The sequence below is a fragment of the Podarcis bocagei genome (assembly GCF_964188305.1).
Source record: "Podarcis bocagei genome assembly, chromosome: 6".
Lineage (NCBI taxonomy): Eukaryota > Metazoa > Chordata > Lepidosauria > Squamata > Lacertidae > Podarcis > Podarcis bocagei.
In genome coordinates this window covers 32,167,467-32,184,307 of record NC_138130.1, presented here as the reverse complement: position 1 = coordinate 32,184,307, position 16,841 = coordinate 32,167,467, and the positions used below count along the sequence as shown (strand labels likewise).

At 40.1% G+C, this 16,841-nt stretch overlaps 1 protein-coding gene across 2 annotated transcripts in view; it reads right to left on the bottom strand.

Annotated features, from left to right (window-relative positions):
* REV1 (REV1 DNA directed polymerase) overlaps positions 1–16,841 on the bottom strand; it is a 53,203-nt gene that overhangs the window by 743 nt on the left and 35,619 nt on the right. Inside the window, exons 9-22 of one of the 2 annotated variants that reach the window (XM_081199262.1) lie at positions 16,621–16,744; positions 15,441–15,569; positions 14,357–14,511; positions 13,101–13,220; positions 12,150–12,370; positions 11,069–11,241; positions 9,228–9,330; positions 8,479–8,644; positions 8,065–8,255; positions 5,863–6,096; positions 5,232–5,343; positions 4,900–5,114; positions 4,571–4,721; positions 1,796–1,898 (exon numbers count right to left, since the gene is read on the bottom strand). In XM_081199262.1, coding sequence (XP_081055388.1) covers positions 1,796–1,898; positions 4,571–4,721; positions 4,900–5,114; positions 5,232–5,343; positions 5,863–6,096; positions 8,065–8,255; positions 8,479–8,644; positions 9,228–9,330; positions 11,069–11,241; positions 12,150–12,370; positions 13,101–13,220; positions 14,357–14,511; positions 15,441–15,569; positions 16,621–16,744 — 2,197 coding nt within the window. The remainder of the gene's footprint in view (positions 1–1,795; positions 1,899–4,570; positions 4,722–4,899; positions 5,115–5,231; positions 5,344–5,862; positions 6,097–8,064; positions 8,256–8,478; positions 8,645–9,227; positions 9,331–11,068; positions 11,242–12,149; positions 12,371–13,100; positions 13,221–14,356; positions 14,512–15,440; positions 15,570–16,620; positions 16,745–16,841) is intronic. The other variant, XM_081199263.1, reaches the window with a different exon arrangement.

Here is a 16,841-nt window from a genome sequence, read left to right as displayed (position 1 = left end):
CCACCAACCTTTTGGGGCCCAGTATCTATTTGGAAACGTATAAGACTCCCCTGGGCAATAAATGCAGCCATTTCACAGAAGAGAAATGAGTAACTGAAGCAAGAATAGCATGATGTGGCTTCAAACCCAGTTTACAATGCTATTTTGCACTAAGGAGCTGCTCGGGGAAGGAGCAGCTGCAGATCCCACCCCCCAGATAGATTTCCCCAGGGCTGAGCTGCTCAAGCTCTGGTTGGCTGATGGCAAGTATCAGAAGTTGAAGTCTTTCTGCCTGTCTCCTGGTCTGTTCCCTCACCTCTAGTGGGGAGCTTGGCTGTGCTTGGTTGGTTCACAGCCATGAGGTAGGGTGACATTACCCAGTTTTCCTTCCTAACTGTAGCACCAACTTCAGTCTATTGTCTGCCAAGATTAGATAGAGCATTCTGTTCCTCCCCACCAGTGCACGCTGAAATTCCCCTCAAATGAAAAATGCACATGCACATACAGAACTGAATACCACTGAAACAACCATAAATACAATCCAGAAATCCTATGGTCTCTTGGAGGATGATTCATGGGCAAAGCAAGCGCTTGCTCTCCCTTCCCAGAGAATCAAGACAAAGTGCTCTGCCTTCAGAGGATGAGCCAATGCCAGATTGCCACCTCACTACAGTGGAAAGGGATGTGCCAGGAGAAAGCTTGAATCCGAAGGACCCAATGTCTTCCTAGTCCCAACACAGGCACCCCAAAAAGCCTCCCAGAGAGTGAACTGTACTAGCCTTGGAGTTCGTTTCTGTCCTATTGTCCCCAAAGGGAGGGGAATAGTATAAATTTTAAAAAACAAAAAGAAGGAACACAAAGGCACCCACTTCTTATTTGGTAGGGCTTTGCATGAGGGGTTCAACTTCTTTCACTGACTATGTTTGTTTGTTTGTTTTGAATGGTTGGCAACAGTGGAGGGTGGTTCATTAGGGCTACTGGGGAATGGCCCAGCCAACCTCAGTCTGCCCTCAGCCACCCCCACCTGCTTGCCTTCTTTCTTACTAGTCCATAGGGCAGCACTGCCTATTGGCTTCCTCCTCAGTCTCTGTGTTGCCCATGCAGGGCAAGAGCTATGGGGACAAACATTACCTGGCTCCACCTGTCATTGGCTATAGTTCTGCCTGTCAATGATTCTAGATCCACCTACTGTTGGGGTCCCTACCTTCCCAGTCCCACTGGGAATCAGCCATGATGGGTTGGCAGATGGAAATCTCTCTTGCTGCAGAAAGAAGCACTAAATGGCAAGCCTATACAAGAACGTATGAGTGCTCTTCCTTTGCCACTGCAGTGCAGCAGTGCCCCAACTCAGCTGCTGCCAACTGGGAACCCTCTGAACCTCCCTTTGCTACAGAAGAGGGAGGTGCTTGGGTGTCCACGGCTGCTTTCAAAATGCTGGGGAGGAGGGGAGAACTAGTTTCAATGGCATTTTTAGTGAGTGTCAGAAGTATTTGTCTGTTTACAACTCAAACGTAAGGCAAAAAGTTCACAAAGGACATGGCATTGCTGATGTTCTGATGAACATACCTACCATGGCAGCGTGACACTGGAAAACTCAATAGCCACAAACAAATGCTACAATGAGAACAAATGCCCAAATTCCTTGCAACAAAAAACCCAATAAGCACATGGAAAGACCTTTAGTTGGGAAAATGAACAGAATGAGTAGAATGAGAATTAACACTCCCCCCCATCAAGCTTTCATAATTGCCTTTTTAGATGGATAAGGAAAGTTCTATAACAAAATGTGAATTGGTAAGACCCAAAATTAAGCTACCTTTTCATATATTTGATGACCAGATCCAACTTTTCTAAATCCTTTTCTTCTATCAAATCAGTACAGTACTTCACAACTTGTAGGATGTCTTCCTCCATGGGATCTGTGAAATGAAATGGACAAAAATTTAATGCATTTTTATCCTGCTTGTGGTACTGTGGCTCACAATAATAAGAGAGACACACAGGTCCTGCCACTAGCCTTACGTACTACAAAAGACCCACAAAGTAAGGGAAGTGGAGGTAAAAAGTAAGAAAAGGGAGGTCAATTTTCCAGCTAGGACAAAGTGAGCTATTTGAGGGATGCCATCCAGTTCAGGCCAGGATGATCTTTGCCTCCCTGGAGCTCATCTGAATAACAACTGGTAGTTCCTTTTCCTTTAGTCAATGCATGGGGTCTAGTGTGTTCACATAGGGCTATTAAATACAATCCTAACCCCACATACCCAGGAGTAAGCACCGATTAATTCAACAGGACTTGCCTTTGAGTAGATGTGGTCAGGAATAAATGTGCTTTCAGTCAGGAAGGGTAGTGTGACGCACACATTTATAATCTGCTATTATTTGGAGGCTGCTGCTGCGGCAACTAAAGCCCTCCTTGTATGAAGATTCCCTAGCCAAGTAAAGTTCTGTCTCTACCTTTCCCTTCTTGGAGAAGGTTGTTCAGTGAAACCTCCTTCAATCCTCAGGCAAACTCATCTTTTTTTTAAAAAAAAAAAATTATTAAGGATTTTCTTGTTTTACAGAAGTAAGTGTAATGCCTCGTATATATTTTTTTCCATGTAACATTTTTACAAATCCGTTTCATTTGTTGAGGCATTAGGGGGAGAAGAAAAAAAAGAAAAAAGAAAGGGGGGGTGGAGAGAGGGAAGATGGATGGGGGTGGGGTCGGGTGGCGGTGTTTCTATTATGTTTAATGTATGTAGAGTTTGGTGTCAGCGTTGCTTGTGTTGTTCACTTGTGTTCCTTTGGTGGTGAGAGAGGTTGGGGTTGGCCATGGGTGTGATTGTTTGCTTGTGATTGGCTGTGGTGATCTTTGTTTTCGTGTGTGAGTGAGGTGGGTGGGTGTTTTGGATCAGGTTAGCCATATTGATTTGTATGCTGTTGGTGGATTATTGTCATTGTCCTGTTGGGCTGTGTATGTGATAAAGGGGAGCCATACCGGGGTGAAGGCGTCTTCTTCTGTTTGTCCCTGTGTCAGTTTCAGTTTATTAGTTAATTTTTCTAGCAGGGCTGTTTCCCATACTATTGGTACCATTGGTCTATGCTTACTCCTGACAGGTCTCTCCAGTGTCTGGTTATGGTGTTTCTGGCTGCTGAAAGTAGGTGGGTTATGAGTTCTTTGTGATGTAAATGGGCATTGTTGTCTTGGAAGATGTTTAGTAGGGCCAATTCTGGGGTGATGTCTATTACTTGCTTAGTTATTTTACATATTTCTTGTATGGCTGTTGTCCAGAATAGTTGGATTTTGGGACACTCCCACCACATGTGGAGGTATGTGCCTGTGGAGGTGCACACTCTCCAGCATTTTGGTGATGTTCCTGGGTGTATTGGCGCTAGTTTCCTTGGTGTTAGGTACCACCTGTAGGTGAGTTTCAGTGTGAGTTCTTTTCTTTTTGTTGATATGGATTTAAAGGGGGGTTTAGACCACATTCTGGTCCATTGAGTGGGGTTAATCTCATTGCCTATGTCATTCTCCCATTGTTTTTTGATTGCATCTAGGGGATTTGCAGGATTCTGGAGTAGTATTTTGTATATTGCGGATACCGTCCCTTTACCGTTTCCCTTTGTTGTTAGGAGGAGGTTTTCGAAGGTTGTCAGAGGCCTAGTTGCTGCTCATTTTACTGTTGGGTTGTTTAAGAGGGCATGTAGTTGATGTTGTGTTAACCAGGGCATTTGGGTGTCTTCTAGTTTGTCTTGTATTTCTTGTGTTGACAAGGGTTTGTTATTTTTATAAAAGTCTATTAGGCAATCTGTCTGACTTTTGGCATGAACACGGCATTAAGACTGCACCTGTACTCCTGACAAACTATCTTTATCCACAGATCAATATGGAAATTTTTACCTATTATTAATCTTGAGCTGTTGATGACTGTAGGATTTATCAGACACTTGCGGAGCCACTGCTTCCTACAAATAGTAACCACCTCAAGTCTGTAATATCTGATCATTATGCAATTTGAAACCAATGTTTTAGGAGATACTATGGCCCAAAGGATGCTTTCAGAAATGTGAATGCCCTTGGAACACTACAGAAGAGTTACGTGAGAGCCCATCTTTTGCCAAGCAACAAAGAGAATAAGGCTGCACATGCTTATTACTGCTAAAGTATTACTTACTTTTCCCCAGTAAGATGATGGAAATAAAATTATACAGTGGTACCTTGGTTTTCGAACATAATCCGTTCCAGAAGACCGTTTGAGTTCTGAAATGTTCGAAAACCGAAAATTCAATACAGAAAACAATAAGGAAGCCGCGTGGCATGTTCGACTTCCAAGGCGTGCGTGTTCAAAAACCGAAGCATTTACTTCCAGGTTTACAGTGTTCAAAAACTGAAATGTTTGTCAATGGAGACATTCAAAAACCGAAGTATCACTGTATTTGAAAGGAAAGAAATAGGGGTCCCTAATATGCAGTGATGTCTGTCAAATGGCAATTAGTGGTATCCAGTAGAGAGACAAAGCCTTCCAGTTCAGACTTTCAAATGATAATTCTATTTCTTTCATTGGAAATATTTCCATAAAAACACAATTCAATGAAATAACTACAAGCTTACCTGCTATGGTTGTAATCCATTCTTTGAGTAAGGCTTTTACATCATTGAATTCAACAGCTCCAGCTAGATTAGGGGCCTTAGTAGCGCCATTCAATAGTGGCTGTGAAACGGATGGGGTGGAAGTATTTGCTGTGGTTTGTGCCAATTCCACCTGTTTATGAACAAAATACACAAGTAGTACTGCACATGTGGATTTTTTTCTTCTGTATTCCCAACTCCAAACCTTAAAAAAGCAGGTCAAGCACTAAAAACCTCATGACAAGACAAGCAAACAATAAAACATTAGCTTAAAGATATTTGAATGCTGTATTTATTTGTGATAAAGTTACCTGAGAGTTGTCAGTGGTTCCTCCTTCCTGCTTCAAGAAGTCATCTATTAATTTTTGTGGGCTCCCAACAGAAATTGCCATACTTTTTGCAGGACTCCCAAAGAGCTTGTTTTTTAAAGGACTGTGGTTCTTTTTTACTGGGCTGACCTGGTTTTTTTTCCTACTTCTTTTCTTGTTTTTCGTAACAGGCTTCAAGTTTGGCAAAGGGTTCTTTGCTAATGGGAATAAAAGGAGTGAGAGTTATTGAGCACATAATGACTAAAGAGATGATCCTCACTCAGTTATTTCCATTACAGTGAACATTATTTGACAAAGTTCTACTACAGACTTACCAATGGTACTTTGCTGGAAAACTGCCCCTATAGGTTTCTGTCTTTGATCATATGCCTGTCTCAGCTCTTCCTGCAACTCTGATGGTAGTGCAGCAAAAACTTCAGGGTCCACCTAAGCAAGGAAACATCCATCTGTGGTCATACCAATGGTGTATAACATTGATGTTTACATTTCTGACTTTTGTCTCATTTATGAAATGGATTACTGTGGTACCTCTTGTTACGTACTTAATCTGTTCTGGAGGTCCGCACGTAACAGGAAACCTCTCGTAACATGAGGCGCACTTTCACTAACGGCACCTCCCGCTGCTGCAGTGCCACCAGAGCGCGGCTTCCGCTTGCATCCTGGGGCAAAGGTCGCAACAAAGGGCATCTACTTCCGGGTTAGTGGAGCGTGTAACCCGCAGCATTCGTAAGGGGGACGCTACGTAACACGAGGTACCACTGTAATACTCAATGTTTATAATAAAACATCAGTCTAAATTATAAAAAGCACTGTGCTGTTTGTAACTTTAGACAGTACAAATTTCTTCAGAGCAGGGAAACTAGAAATCTATAACCCTTGAGCAAATACTTTATTACTAAATGCAAAGGTCTACTAGTGTGTTATCAAACACATACTGTCATTCACCTGTGAAAATGCTGGCAGTGCTATTACATTTATTCCGGTATCATTGCTTGGTTCTTTGACATCTGGTATTTGTAAGAGAACTGCCCCAACAGGCTGTGGAGGAAAACTAGTATTGTATCCATTCACAGGCTCCTTCTTGCTACTATCGCACGTCTCTGCTTGCTGAAGAGAGTACATTTGCTCTATTTGATCTCGAAGATCAGGTGGGAGTGCTTCCAAAACAGACTGATCCAGCTATGAACAAAAACAACATTCATCTTTCAGTTTCAGAAGAAATGACTTTTAACCACACACATCTGCAAGGAGGAGAGGGAGATTATGTACAGTGGTACCTCTGGTTGTGAACGGGATCCGTTTCAGAGCTCCGGTCGCATCCCGAGGAATTCTCAACTGGAGGGGCTGCTTCTGCGCATGCACGTGGGGCGAAACCCGGAAAAATACTTCCAGGTTTGCTATGTACGTATCCCGAAGGATACGTAACCAGAGGTGAACGCAAGTAGAGGTACCACTGTATTATTTTGTGCTTGCTTAATTGCACAGATACAAAAGGCATAACTGAAGAAGCTGTTTCTTCCCCTGTACTAGTTATTTGTGTTCTAATCAAAATAAATGAAAGAGTTTGTATGGGATGTTACGATATGAGAGCAACGGGGTGTGCATTTTCCATGCTGGGAAATGTCGCCTATCTAGATCTCCTGGACTGCGGGGGATTGCAGCCAGGGCAGATCACCGGTAAACAAGCTCTGGGAACCTGCGAGGGGGGCCAGCCTCTCCCGAGGGGGCTTGTTTTCCAACATGGGATGCATATTTCATTTATGGATCACTTCCCATGGAGCATTCTACACTAGCATATTGTTCATACAATCAATGCCTAGGTGTAGCTATACCACATTCTATGCACTGTTGTGCTGATACAGCCAAGACTCAGGGACAGCTTAAAGGGACAGCTCTCTCATATGCTAGTGACCAAAAAGCTATCTGCACAGCAAAAACCCATACAGAAGCCATTAACAACTGCAAACAACTTATCTATCCAAGAACATGTGTTTTGCATATGTTCTCTTGCAGGATTTTATATACTGTACTTTTAAATTAATGTTTTATCATTGTTACAATATATTTTCCATACAATATATCTAACAAAAAGTTAAATTAACCAGTTAGACATAGCCCCTTCATTCCTCCGTTTGCACAAGCTGCAATTAAGCCAGAAAGTGTTGACCATAGTTTCCCAAATCAGGATCCTAAACCAACTTAAACCATGTTTTAGAATCCTGACTTTTTCAAAGCCAATAGCCATGATAGCCTGGTTCAGACAAAACAGGAACCCGTGGCTAATTAGTGACTAACTGCATTCAGGAAAGCTGCAAAGGGAGAAACAAAGGCGCTGCATGTGTGCACAAGCGGATCTTTTATATCCCAGCTTATTAAGCTATGATTGTCCAAACTGGGCCAAATTTAATCCAAAGGATAATGATTACGAAATTATTACAGTATTGTTTGAAGAAAAATATAGCTTCTCCACAAGTTTAATATCTCATAAGCTTCCCTACAGATTTCAACTACATTGGGGAAACTACACTGGGGAAAACTAACTGTTCCCATACCTTAGCAATACACATTTTGCAGTATGAAGGAGGTACTGTACAACCTTTCTTTCTAATAATCTGTGAAAAACAGCCCAAAATAAAATTCTAAGGTTCTCTCAATATAGGTCATGTCTGATCATTCTCTCCAAAAGGTTGAGCTCTGTCAGTGCCACCCAGTATGCATCAAAGCTCCTATGATCCCATAGTTTTCCCCAAACAGAGCCGTGTTTTGATCAGATTACCATCAAGTATGAAGCAAAACTCAGCCACTAGATTCCCCCTTAAAAATGGAATATTAACTCTAGTTCAAAACCATTCTGCCCAACAGAAATGCTAACGGGTACAATTCTATATTCTTTCGCATGGCAGTAAATCCCATTAACCTTTAAAAATGTTTACTTCCAAGTAGACATGTATGGGACTGCACTTTAAATGTAGTAATGTGTTCACATTTATTGCTTGAGGCATTCCAAAGACTCATGGAAAGTATCACACACTGGGTGGGAACAGAATAAAAATATGGATCATATCCATTATTTGCTTTGTATTAAGAAAGAGCAAGAAAAACTTCAGACCTTTCTTTACATTATTCTTACCAGAAAGAAAATTTTACCTGGGAAGGTGATGGTACCTCAATACTTAAATTAAGTCTTGATTTTATACTGATAGGCGTGTGCAAACCATTCAGACTGACTACAGGCTCAGATTTGTTGGCAACACGATTGGCATTAGATGTCAGAGACGCTGGCATTGTACATGCTTTTGATGTGGAAGATATTTCAACATCCACAGCAGCCACAAATACTATGAATGCAGAAAAAAGACAAAAGTTTAACTGTTCAGAAATACCTAGCACATACAATTAAAGGAGCCTGACTACTCTGTTTTACTTTCTATTATTGCAAAATTAAAAGTTATTAATGAAATACAAAGAAGTTATCAATAAGAACAAATGTTTACAAACAAAAAAGTGTAACACAGTCAATAAGAAGCCAGGAGAAAGGAAGCACAATTTCCATTTACTGACCTTCCTTGTGCTGCTGTTCTGAGTTCTTTATTCCTTTTGGGACTTGCAGAAGATCAATGATGGAATTAGCTCCACCAGGTAAAAATCCAGAATGTACTGATGAGTGAGAGGAAACAGCTGAAGTTGTTTTATTGGCTGGAACTAACTGATGTACTTGAATTCCAACCTAAAAAGAAACAAAAAGGCACATTGTTTATAAACAGAAACCATTTTCAACAAATAATGTAGTTAATATTTTAAACATTATTTATAGGAGAGTATTTAAATTCTTATAATATAATAAGTAAGCAGTATACACGATAGCTTTCTGACCAAGAAGAACCAAACATAAGTATAATAAGCTCAATGAAATCTAAAAATGGAGATATTGGCCTTTCAAAACAGGTTATTTTCTGTAAGTCTTTGTGATTTTACTCAAGAGTGGATATCTCCATTTAAATAAAAATATCTGGACTGTCACTGTCCAGTCTCTCAAACACTTAAAGTCACATTTTAATTCAAATCCAAGTACTAACCTGATCTGTTTTCAATGACATTGATTTGTAATTTTACCACCCTGCTTATACTGTAACCTTAATAGAAAAATTGAGCTTAAATAATAGTAAATACTTTTGCAGAAGAGTGTGTGTTTGTTTGTGTGTGTGTGTGTGTGTGTGTGTGTGTGTGTGTGTGTGAGAGAGAGAGAGAGAGAGAGAGAGAGAGAGAGAGAGAGAGAGTGTGCTTGGCAATTTCAGTGATTTAACACTTACCCCTCTCATATCAGAAATATTCAACTTCATCGTGTGGAACATGTTCAACATTTCTTTACCAATCACTTTGGCACTATTTGTTGCATGATCGAGAGTCACAGTCCTACAAAGAACACACATTTTAAAATGTATTAAGTTATTGATCAATGGCTACTACTTGCAATAGCTATACACTACTTCAGAATCAGAATGCCTGCCAATAATAGTTGCTAATGATCTATCAACCATGGGAAACAAAGGTAAGGGGGATATGATAGAGGTTTTATAAACTTATGCATGGTGTGGACTGTGCAATTACCGTATTTTCGCTCTATAGGGCGCACCTAGGGTTTTTTTTTGGGGGGGGAATAAAGGAAAAAAATTATTCCCCCCCCCCAGACGCGGGGCTGGGGAAGCCCTAGCTTCCCCCGACCCCAGCCCCCAGAACAGGCTCCTATCCGCAAGCCTTGGGAGCCCGGCGGGAGTTCCCGCCGGGCTCCCAAGGATTGCGGATATCTGCCGGAAGCCCGGGGTGCGCTGCGAAGTGCTCCCCGGGCTTCAGGAAGCAGGCTGCTATCCGCAAGCCTTCGGAGCGTGGCGGGACAAAGGCTTGCGGATAGCTTCCTGAAGCCTGGACATCAGGCTTCAGCGAAAGCCTGCATTTGCTCCATAGGACGCACACACATTTCCCCTTCATTTTTGGAGGGGGAAAAGTGCGTCTTATAGAGTAAAAAAATATGGTATAGAGTTCTACTATTATGAGGGGAAGAGAAAAAGAACTCTAAAGCATCCAATGGCAGGAGATTCAACATAGGCAAGAGTAAATACTTCTCCAAACAGTGTTTCATTTGTTTTTAATTTCTTTTTGAACTTGTTTTTAATTTTGTATGATGTTATTGTTTTCTTTTACGTTTTTATATTGTTAAATGTTTGCAAAGAGACTTAGATATGCCTTCTGCTGATGTCCAGGAATTTATTAAGAATTCACTGTATAGTTAACTTACAGCATACAGTAGTACTAATATACATGTCTACTTCAGAAGTAAGACTCTTTATGTTTAATGGGCTTGCTCCCAAGAAGTAGGTAAAGGATGGCAACCTATGCTTTGGTTTAGGATTGGCATTGGGGAAAAGAGGGCTATTGTGCCTTTAAAAAACTATCTTCACAATTGGGAGCAGCAGGACACAGTTAAGTCCTCATGTTAAGCACGAGATTATGGGCAGAAAATTAGCAATGATTGTACTCCAATTTTATGTTATGCCCCCTTCCACAGCAGACATTTTTGTCATGTCATGCCTCCATGGCAGCCTTTTTTGACTGGAGCGCTCAGCATTCTCTGAAAATTCAGAATGTGTTCCTTAGTCCGAAGAGCCTAAAGCCTATGTACCATACTTGCTGGCTGAAGGGAAACCAGTATGTAAGTCATTGAACCATTTTTAGAAGTAAGAAAACTGCATAAAGCTTAGATTTGTAACCAGCATAGGGAACTACAGTCTTCCCCTAAATGCTTATACTATGATGACAATGTTTTATAGGCTCCTGTCATGCAAAGGCTGTAGAACATGACAAAAGAGAAGATCAGCAGAGTAGGTTGTTTTAGTCAGTTTATTGTCCACAATTAACTAGCAATTTAATTTTTACAAGGCATCTTGTATATCCCACAAAATGTTCATCTGTTATGTCATTCACTGAAGCAAATCAGAAACAGATCAGTAAAATGTATTAGATTCTCATGCACTATATAAATAAGAAAGAAAAAGTACCTGCTTAAGAAGTCTAGGACATAGCACCAAGAAAGATTATGTTCAAGTTCACATTACTTTACAGAACTAGGTCTACAATTATTTGAAAAATTGTTTACCTGGCAATACTATCACAGATTCCATGGCCTCCAAATTTTGCAGGTTCTATTGGGGCCCCCGCTTTTCTGGCCATAATTTTGAGAGTTAATCGTTTGCCTTTCATACCAGCAGCTTCCAATCTACGTTGGATCTCTTCTGAAAGACTCAAAAGGAAACCTTCTGCTTCTTTTGGCTAGAAATAGATAAAATGGGTTGTAAAAAAGTAAGGGGGAACATTCTAATACTGAAAGTTGTACTGACAGAATTAATCCACAATATTTATAAACCATACGCAGGATTCACAAAACAAAACAAGCTGCGCCAACAGACTTCCACTGTGCAATGGGGCTTTCCGCCCATGCCCCAAAACTGGCTTGGGGCAGGCGTTGCTAGAATTCCCAGAAAAGTACCCAGAAGAGGGGAGATATTTTCATCTGGTGGGCTGAAATGCTTGCATATACAGAATGGAAGAGCACTGACTCTGAATTCCACCCCTTGCATTTATTTTTTATAAAACATATTCATTAGTTGGCTCACTTGGTCAACTGTACACACTTTTAAACTTCCTACCTTCTGCATTAACTTAAACACACACCCTTACATAGGGCGAGGGTGAAATCTGGCAGATGTGCCCAGTGCCCTGCATAAGCAAAGAGTGCACCTTAGTATGCATTACAGCGAGTGTACTCAGCTATTGTTGACAAGAACCTTCTAATGGTTATGCAAGAAATCCCAAACATTATTTGAAAACCACTGGTATACACTACTTATGGTCAGGTGAAAGAATATGCTATCTGCCTAAAGGTCATACATTTCAGCATTAGGAACACAGGGAGGTTATCAGACCACTGGTCCATTTAGTTCAGTATTATCAACAATGATTGGCAGTGGGGCGGCAGGATTTCAGAAAGGGACCTCTTCTAACTATAGCTGAAGAAGAAGGGTTTGAACCTGGGACCTTCTGCATGCGAAGGAGATGCTCTACCACTGAGCTACGGACAAGAATTAAACATAGAAAAAATGCAGCTAAATAGCTGCAATACAGACAAGTTATTTAAAGATACTGACTTATTACTGCACAAAAGTTATGATTATTTTTACCTGGGTAAATCTTATACCATAGTTTATCTCAGCTGAAACAGATTTTCTCTCTTTCTCTCTTTGAACCGGCCTATCATCCAAACCACGGCAGAATCTGTAGAGCATTTGTCCTGTTTTGGGGCCAAATTCTTTCTGAAGCTTTGACATTGTGACACACTGCAGATCTCCACAAGTTTTTATACCCAAAGATGACAACTTGGATTCCATTGTCCTACCAACTCCTGAAAAAAATAAATACATTTTTGCTTTTGAAGTCTACAACTGGGAAATGTAATTCACTTAAGAAAACCAACGTGTATTAATATTTATGACTGCTGAGAAACTATCAGTACAACAAGCAACAGTGATGCCAAATTCTGGCATTCACATTTCAGGAAGCAACTAGAAACACCACATATTACAGGATCTAAAATAATTCTGAGCTCTAAGTAAAAAGACCCCTAGAGACTGTAAAACACATGAATGTTGTACCAAAACGATTAAGGTTTTAAATGACAATTTTAGGTTATATTTTAGTGATCAAGATTTAATATATATATTTAACTGTCACTATATCTGAATTGTCTCTGTTATACCCAATTGCAATTCAATGTATTCCTGTTGTGTTTTATGATTTTCCTGATATTGTAAGTGAGCCGGAACTGGTCTGTGACCGTATGTTGACATATTCAAAGGGTACAAATGTGTTCTTTTGCCTTGCTTGTACATTTTATAAGAGATAAATAGCTCAAAATGAAAGCGTTTTAAGCCACAGCCACTCTCAAGCTTTGGAGAGTGTTGTATGCATTTCTCACCCAGCATGATCATAAATCAAATGCTTATAGCAATATAGTAAGGGATAATCACTTTCAGAGTTGTGTTCCACAGGGCAGAGTCTTGGGAGGGGAGCTGAGAGAACTATGACTGATTCTCTATACAAAACTGGGAGTGATTATACTAGCATAAATTTACCTGGAAGATAGCTAGTAAGCTGGCTTCTGATAAAATCATCCACTTCTTCTGGCTTTAAGTGATATTGTCCATCTGGCTTTGCTCGGCGCGTTGCCATTCTAGCCAGCAAAATGTTTGAACCTAAAAAAATGACAAATAGAATGTAGCTGAATAAATCCAAATTGTTATTAAAAATATTAATTCACACTTTGGTATATCACCATCCCGGAAAAGAAGAGGAGGAAGGTGGATCTCACGATTTATGCCCTCAGACTTATGAACACAGGAAGGCAGTTACAGCACCAGCCAGGTCACATGTGATGGTGTTGTTTTTTTTGCTATAAACACGAGCTATGCAATTTCCTTTGGTAAATGAGAGCCTTTCTTCACACTGCACATGACTTGCCTATAGAATTTGCTACCACATAATGTAGTGGTACTTGGGCGGCTTTAAAAGAGGTTTAGACAAATTCATGGAGGATAATACTATAAATGGATACTAGCCATGACAGCTATTACTACCCCCAGTGCCAGAGGCAGCATGCCTATGAATACCAGTTGATGGGATTCACATGTAGGGAGATTGCTGTGGCACTCAGGTCCCATATGCGGACTTCACATAAGCATCTGATTGGCCACTGTGAGAGCAGGATGCTGGACTACAAGTGCATTTGGTCTAATCCAAGATGATTCTTATGTTCTTATGAATGTCAGTAGCAGCTACAGGAGAATATGAAGAATTTATGCATACTGCACTAAAATGTGGAGGTGGTTGCATGGGGAGGGATGAATGGAATTCTGTACCCCAACTTCGCTAGTGACATCCAAGTGTCCGTCTGGTTTTCCAGTGTTCTGAATCCAGTGTACAGGATCCACAAGCATGTCAAGCTGAGAGCATGGAAGGCCTGAAGCAGGGAAATGATTCTGCTGTATCCATCCATGCATTCAACATAGGATGTGAAAAGTGATAAGGATGTGTGTATATTAAGGTGTGCATTAATGACCATGTCATTATTTTACCTGCATAAGTTTCTATAATGTCAACATTAAGAAAAAATATTATGGTGATGAGCAAGATAAAACCAGCAATAAAATTACATTCATAAAGTAAGTACAAAATACATTACAAATCAGCAGATTATCTTAATATAGCTGGATTAACCCTCATGTAAAGCCCAGGCAAACATTTGTAATAAGTGCACATTTGTATTAAGTTGACATTTAAACCCATCTTAACATTGTTTAGATATTTTTTTTAGTATAAATCATGAACTAACCTATTCCAATGGAAGCAGGACACTTGGTCTTGGCTTTTATTTCAGAACGGATAACACTTGCTAATTCTTCTGCTGTCAATCTGGTTTCTGCAATGATTTCAGTGATGTCAACTAGTGCTTCATCACAACTGACTGCTTCAATGTTATGAGTATAGCTATCAACACAAAGTAAAAGGAAGTGAAACAGCAGCAACAGCTCACCAAACACGGGACAAATAAAATCTCCCCAACTGTCTTGTCTTCTAATTCTATGGAACCTAAATATATAACTGTGCACTAGAAAATTCATAGGCAATACTACTTTCCTTCTTAGGACTAAATTCATGTTAGTAAAGTGTGAGCTTGAGAAGTTTTACTAGTCTTATTCCAAGCATTTGATACAATCATTTCATTAACTCAAAGTAATATCTAAAGGGTACATCAACAGAAAATTTGATGCATTTGGACCAGTCTAGATGAGATGGAAACATGACGCCTCTGCTCAGATAAGCAAGTGGGAAAAGGAGCTCTTCTTTTTACCCAAAAGCTGGAAGCAAATGTGGGGAACTGAACCATCCACCCTTAACTTCCCGGTACCCTGCCATGTTATGAACGTCTCTCCACCTCAAGAGAAGGGGAGAAAGTTCACCTCACCTCACCCACACTCAGTTTTTAGTGTGTGAAGTAGCTCCAAACACTACATTTTTAAGGTGAATGGGCCAAACAACTGAATAAGAAATGAGGCATCAAGCCAGGTCTAAGTTTAGATCTTAGAATTCCAGGTAAACACTATTTTTTAATATAACATTCAAATATGAACCAGGTTCTCCAAATCCACTGGGAATTCTTTACCTGGTCAGCTAATGCTGAATCAAACTGATCTTGAAAATCCTATTTTAAAAATACTCTGGTGTGCAACCTCTAAAGCATCTCCCCCATTGAAGGTTTTGTTTCCAAAGCATACAGCATTACAAATAACAGTCTAAAGGCAAACTCACAGATTTCTCTTAAATTAAAACAGAAAGACATGTTAATGAAATGTCTGCAGGAGCATCTGAAACCACAACAAAAAGAAAAATAATTAATTTCCCAATACTTGTTTTACCTTGCCAGGGTTTCGTACATGCTTTGTGCAACTTCTTTGTATGCCTGAAAGTCATAGGGCACAGCGTGAAGATTTGGACACAACCGTCTTGCTTGTCCAAAGAACATCCCATTCTTTATACCAACCTGCCTGAAAACAACCATAATATTGGTTTAATATCAACAGTCTATAAAGTTAAAACAACTACGGATTTGGATTTTTTCACTGTTCTTGCACCTGGAGATAATAAAGTGCCCTCAAAGAAGCAGATTACTGATACATTACAAAAGTCAATGTATGTAAATGTGAGACCAGATGCCCAAGAAATTGCTGATAATGGTGGTGAAATCCTAACAACAATATATCAGACCATTTACTGACACGAGTTAGAACTTGACTTTTTTCCCCACATTGACTTTATATAAGGAATGTACAATGCTTCTGGCAACTAGCCTGGAATCAAATCTCACAGTGGTCTGGTCAGCACAATACACCATACAATTTAGAAGCAGAAGATTGTGGTGCAACAAATGGAAATTTTGCCTCTTTTACAGTAGGCTTCTTTACACATACACACACACACACACTCCTCTCGCTATTCTCCAGCCAGGCAATTAAGATGTATTTTTGGAGATCAGGGACAAAAACAGAATCTAAGACTGAGGAAAATTGCCTTGGCTGAAGACAGGAAATAAATTGGAGTTAAGGTCTTCAAGGGAATGCTTACTTCCTAGACTTTGTGTGCATTCCCCACCTTTGGATGCTAGGTGGAGATGGCATTCCATTTGACGAACTATCATCCAGGAACAACACAGAAGTGAGGCACAGGCACAAACCCCTGCTATTCAACTAACTTGGTGCACTAGCTGGAGCCTAACCCCATATGTATAACTTCAGAGTTACTGAAAAGCAGGGTGGGTTCCATAGAGATAAATCACAGTGAACAATTATGTTTTAGGGAGCAACTTGAAAATGAAAACCCAGGAAAATAATTGTTTGCCTTTTGGAAGGGCATTTTAGCAATACAGAGCTGCAGGGAAATGAGGATACATATGCTCTCTTTGAAGAGCTGTAGCATGAGAGCTGTTCTCTCATCCTCTTTCTTCTCTTGTCCTGAACGTGTGAGGTGGACATCTACATAGGATAATGAGAGGAAAAGCTGCAGTTCACAACTGACTAGCAGGAAATAGTTTTCTCTTACCTGGCTTCATAACTGCAAGATGCAATTTCAGCCATTGATGGCACAGAGATTTCCAAGTCAATTCCATTCACTAGTGTAGACTCTGGATTATCTTCATCTGGTGAGTCCAGTTCTCTTGCTCCTGCTTGAGAAATAATTTAGCTATATTGTAGTTAATGGTTAAAAATAAATTACTTTCATAGGAAGTTAATATAATATTTAAAGTTATTTTATTAAAGTAA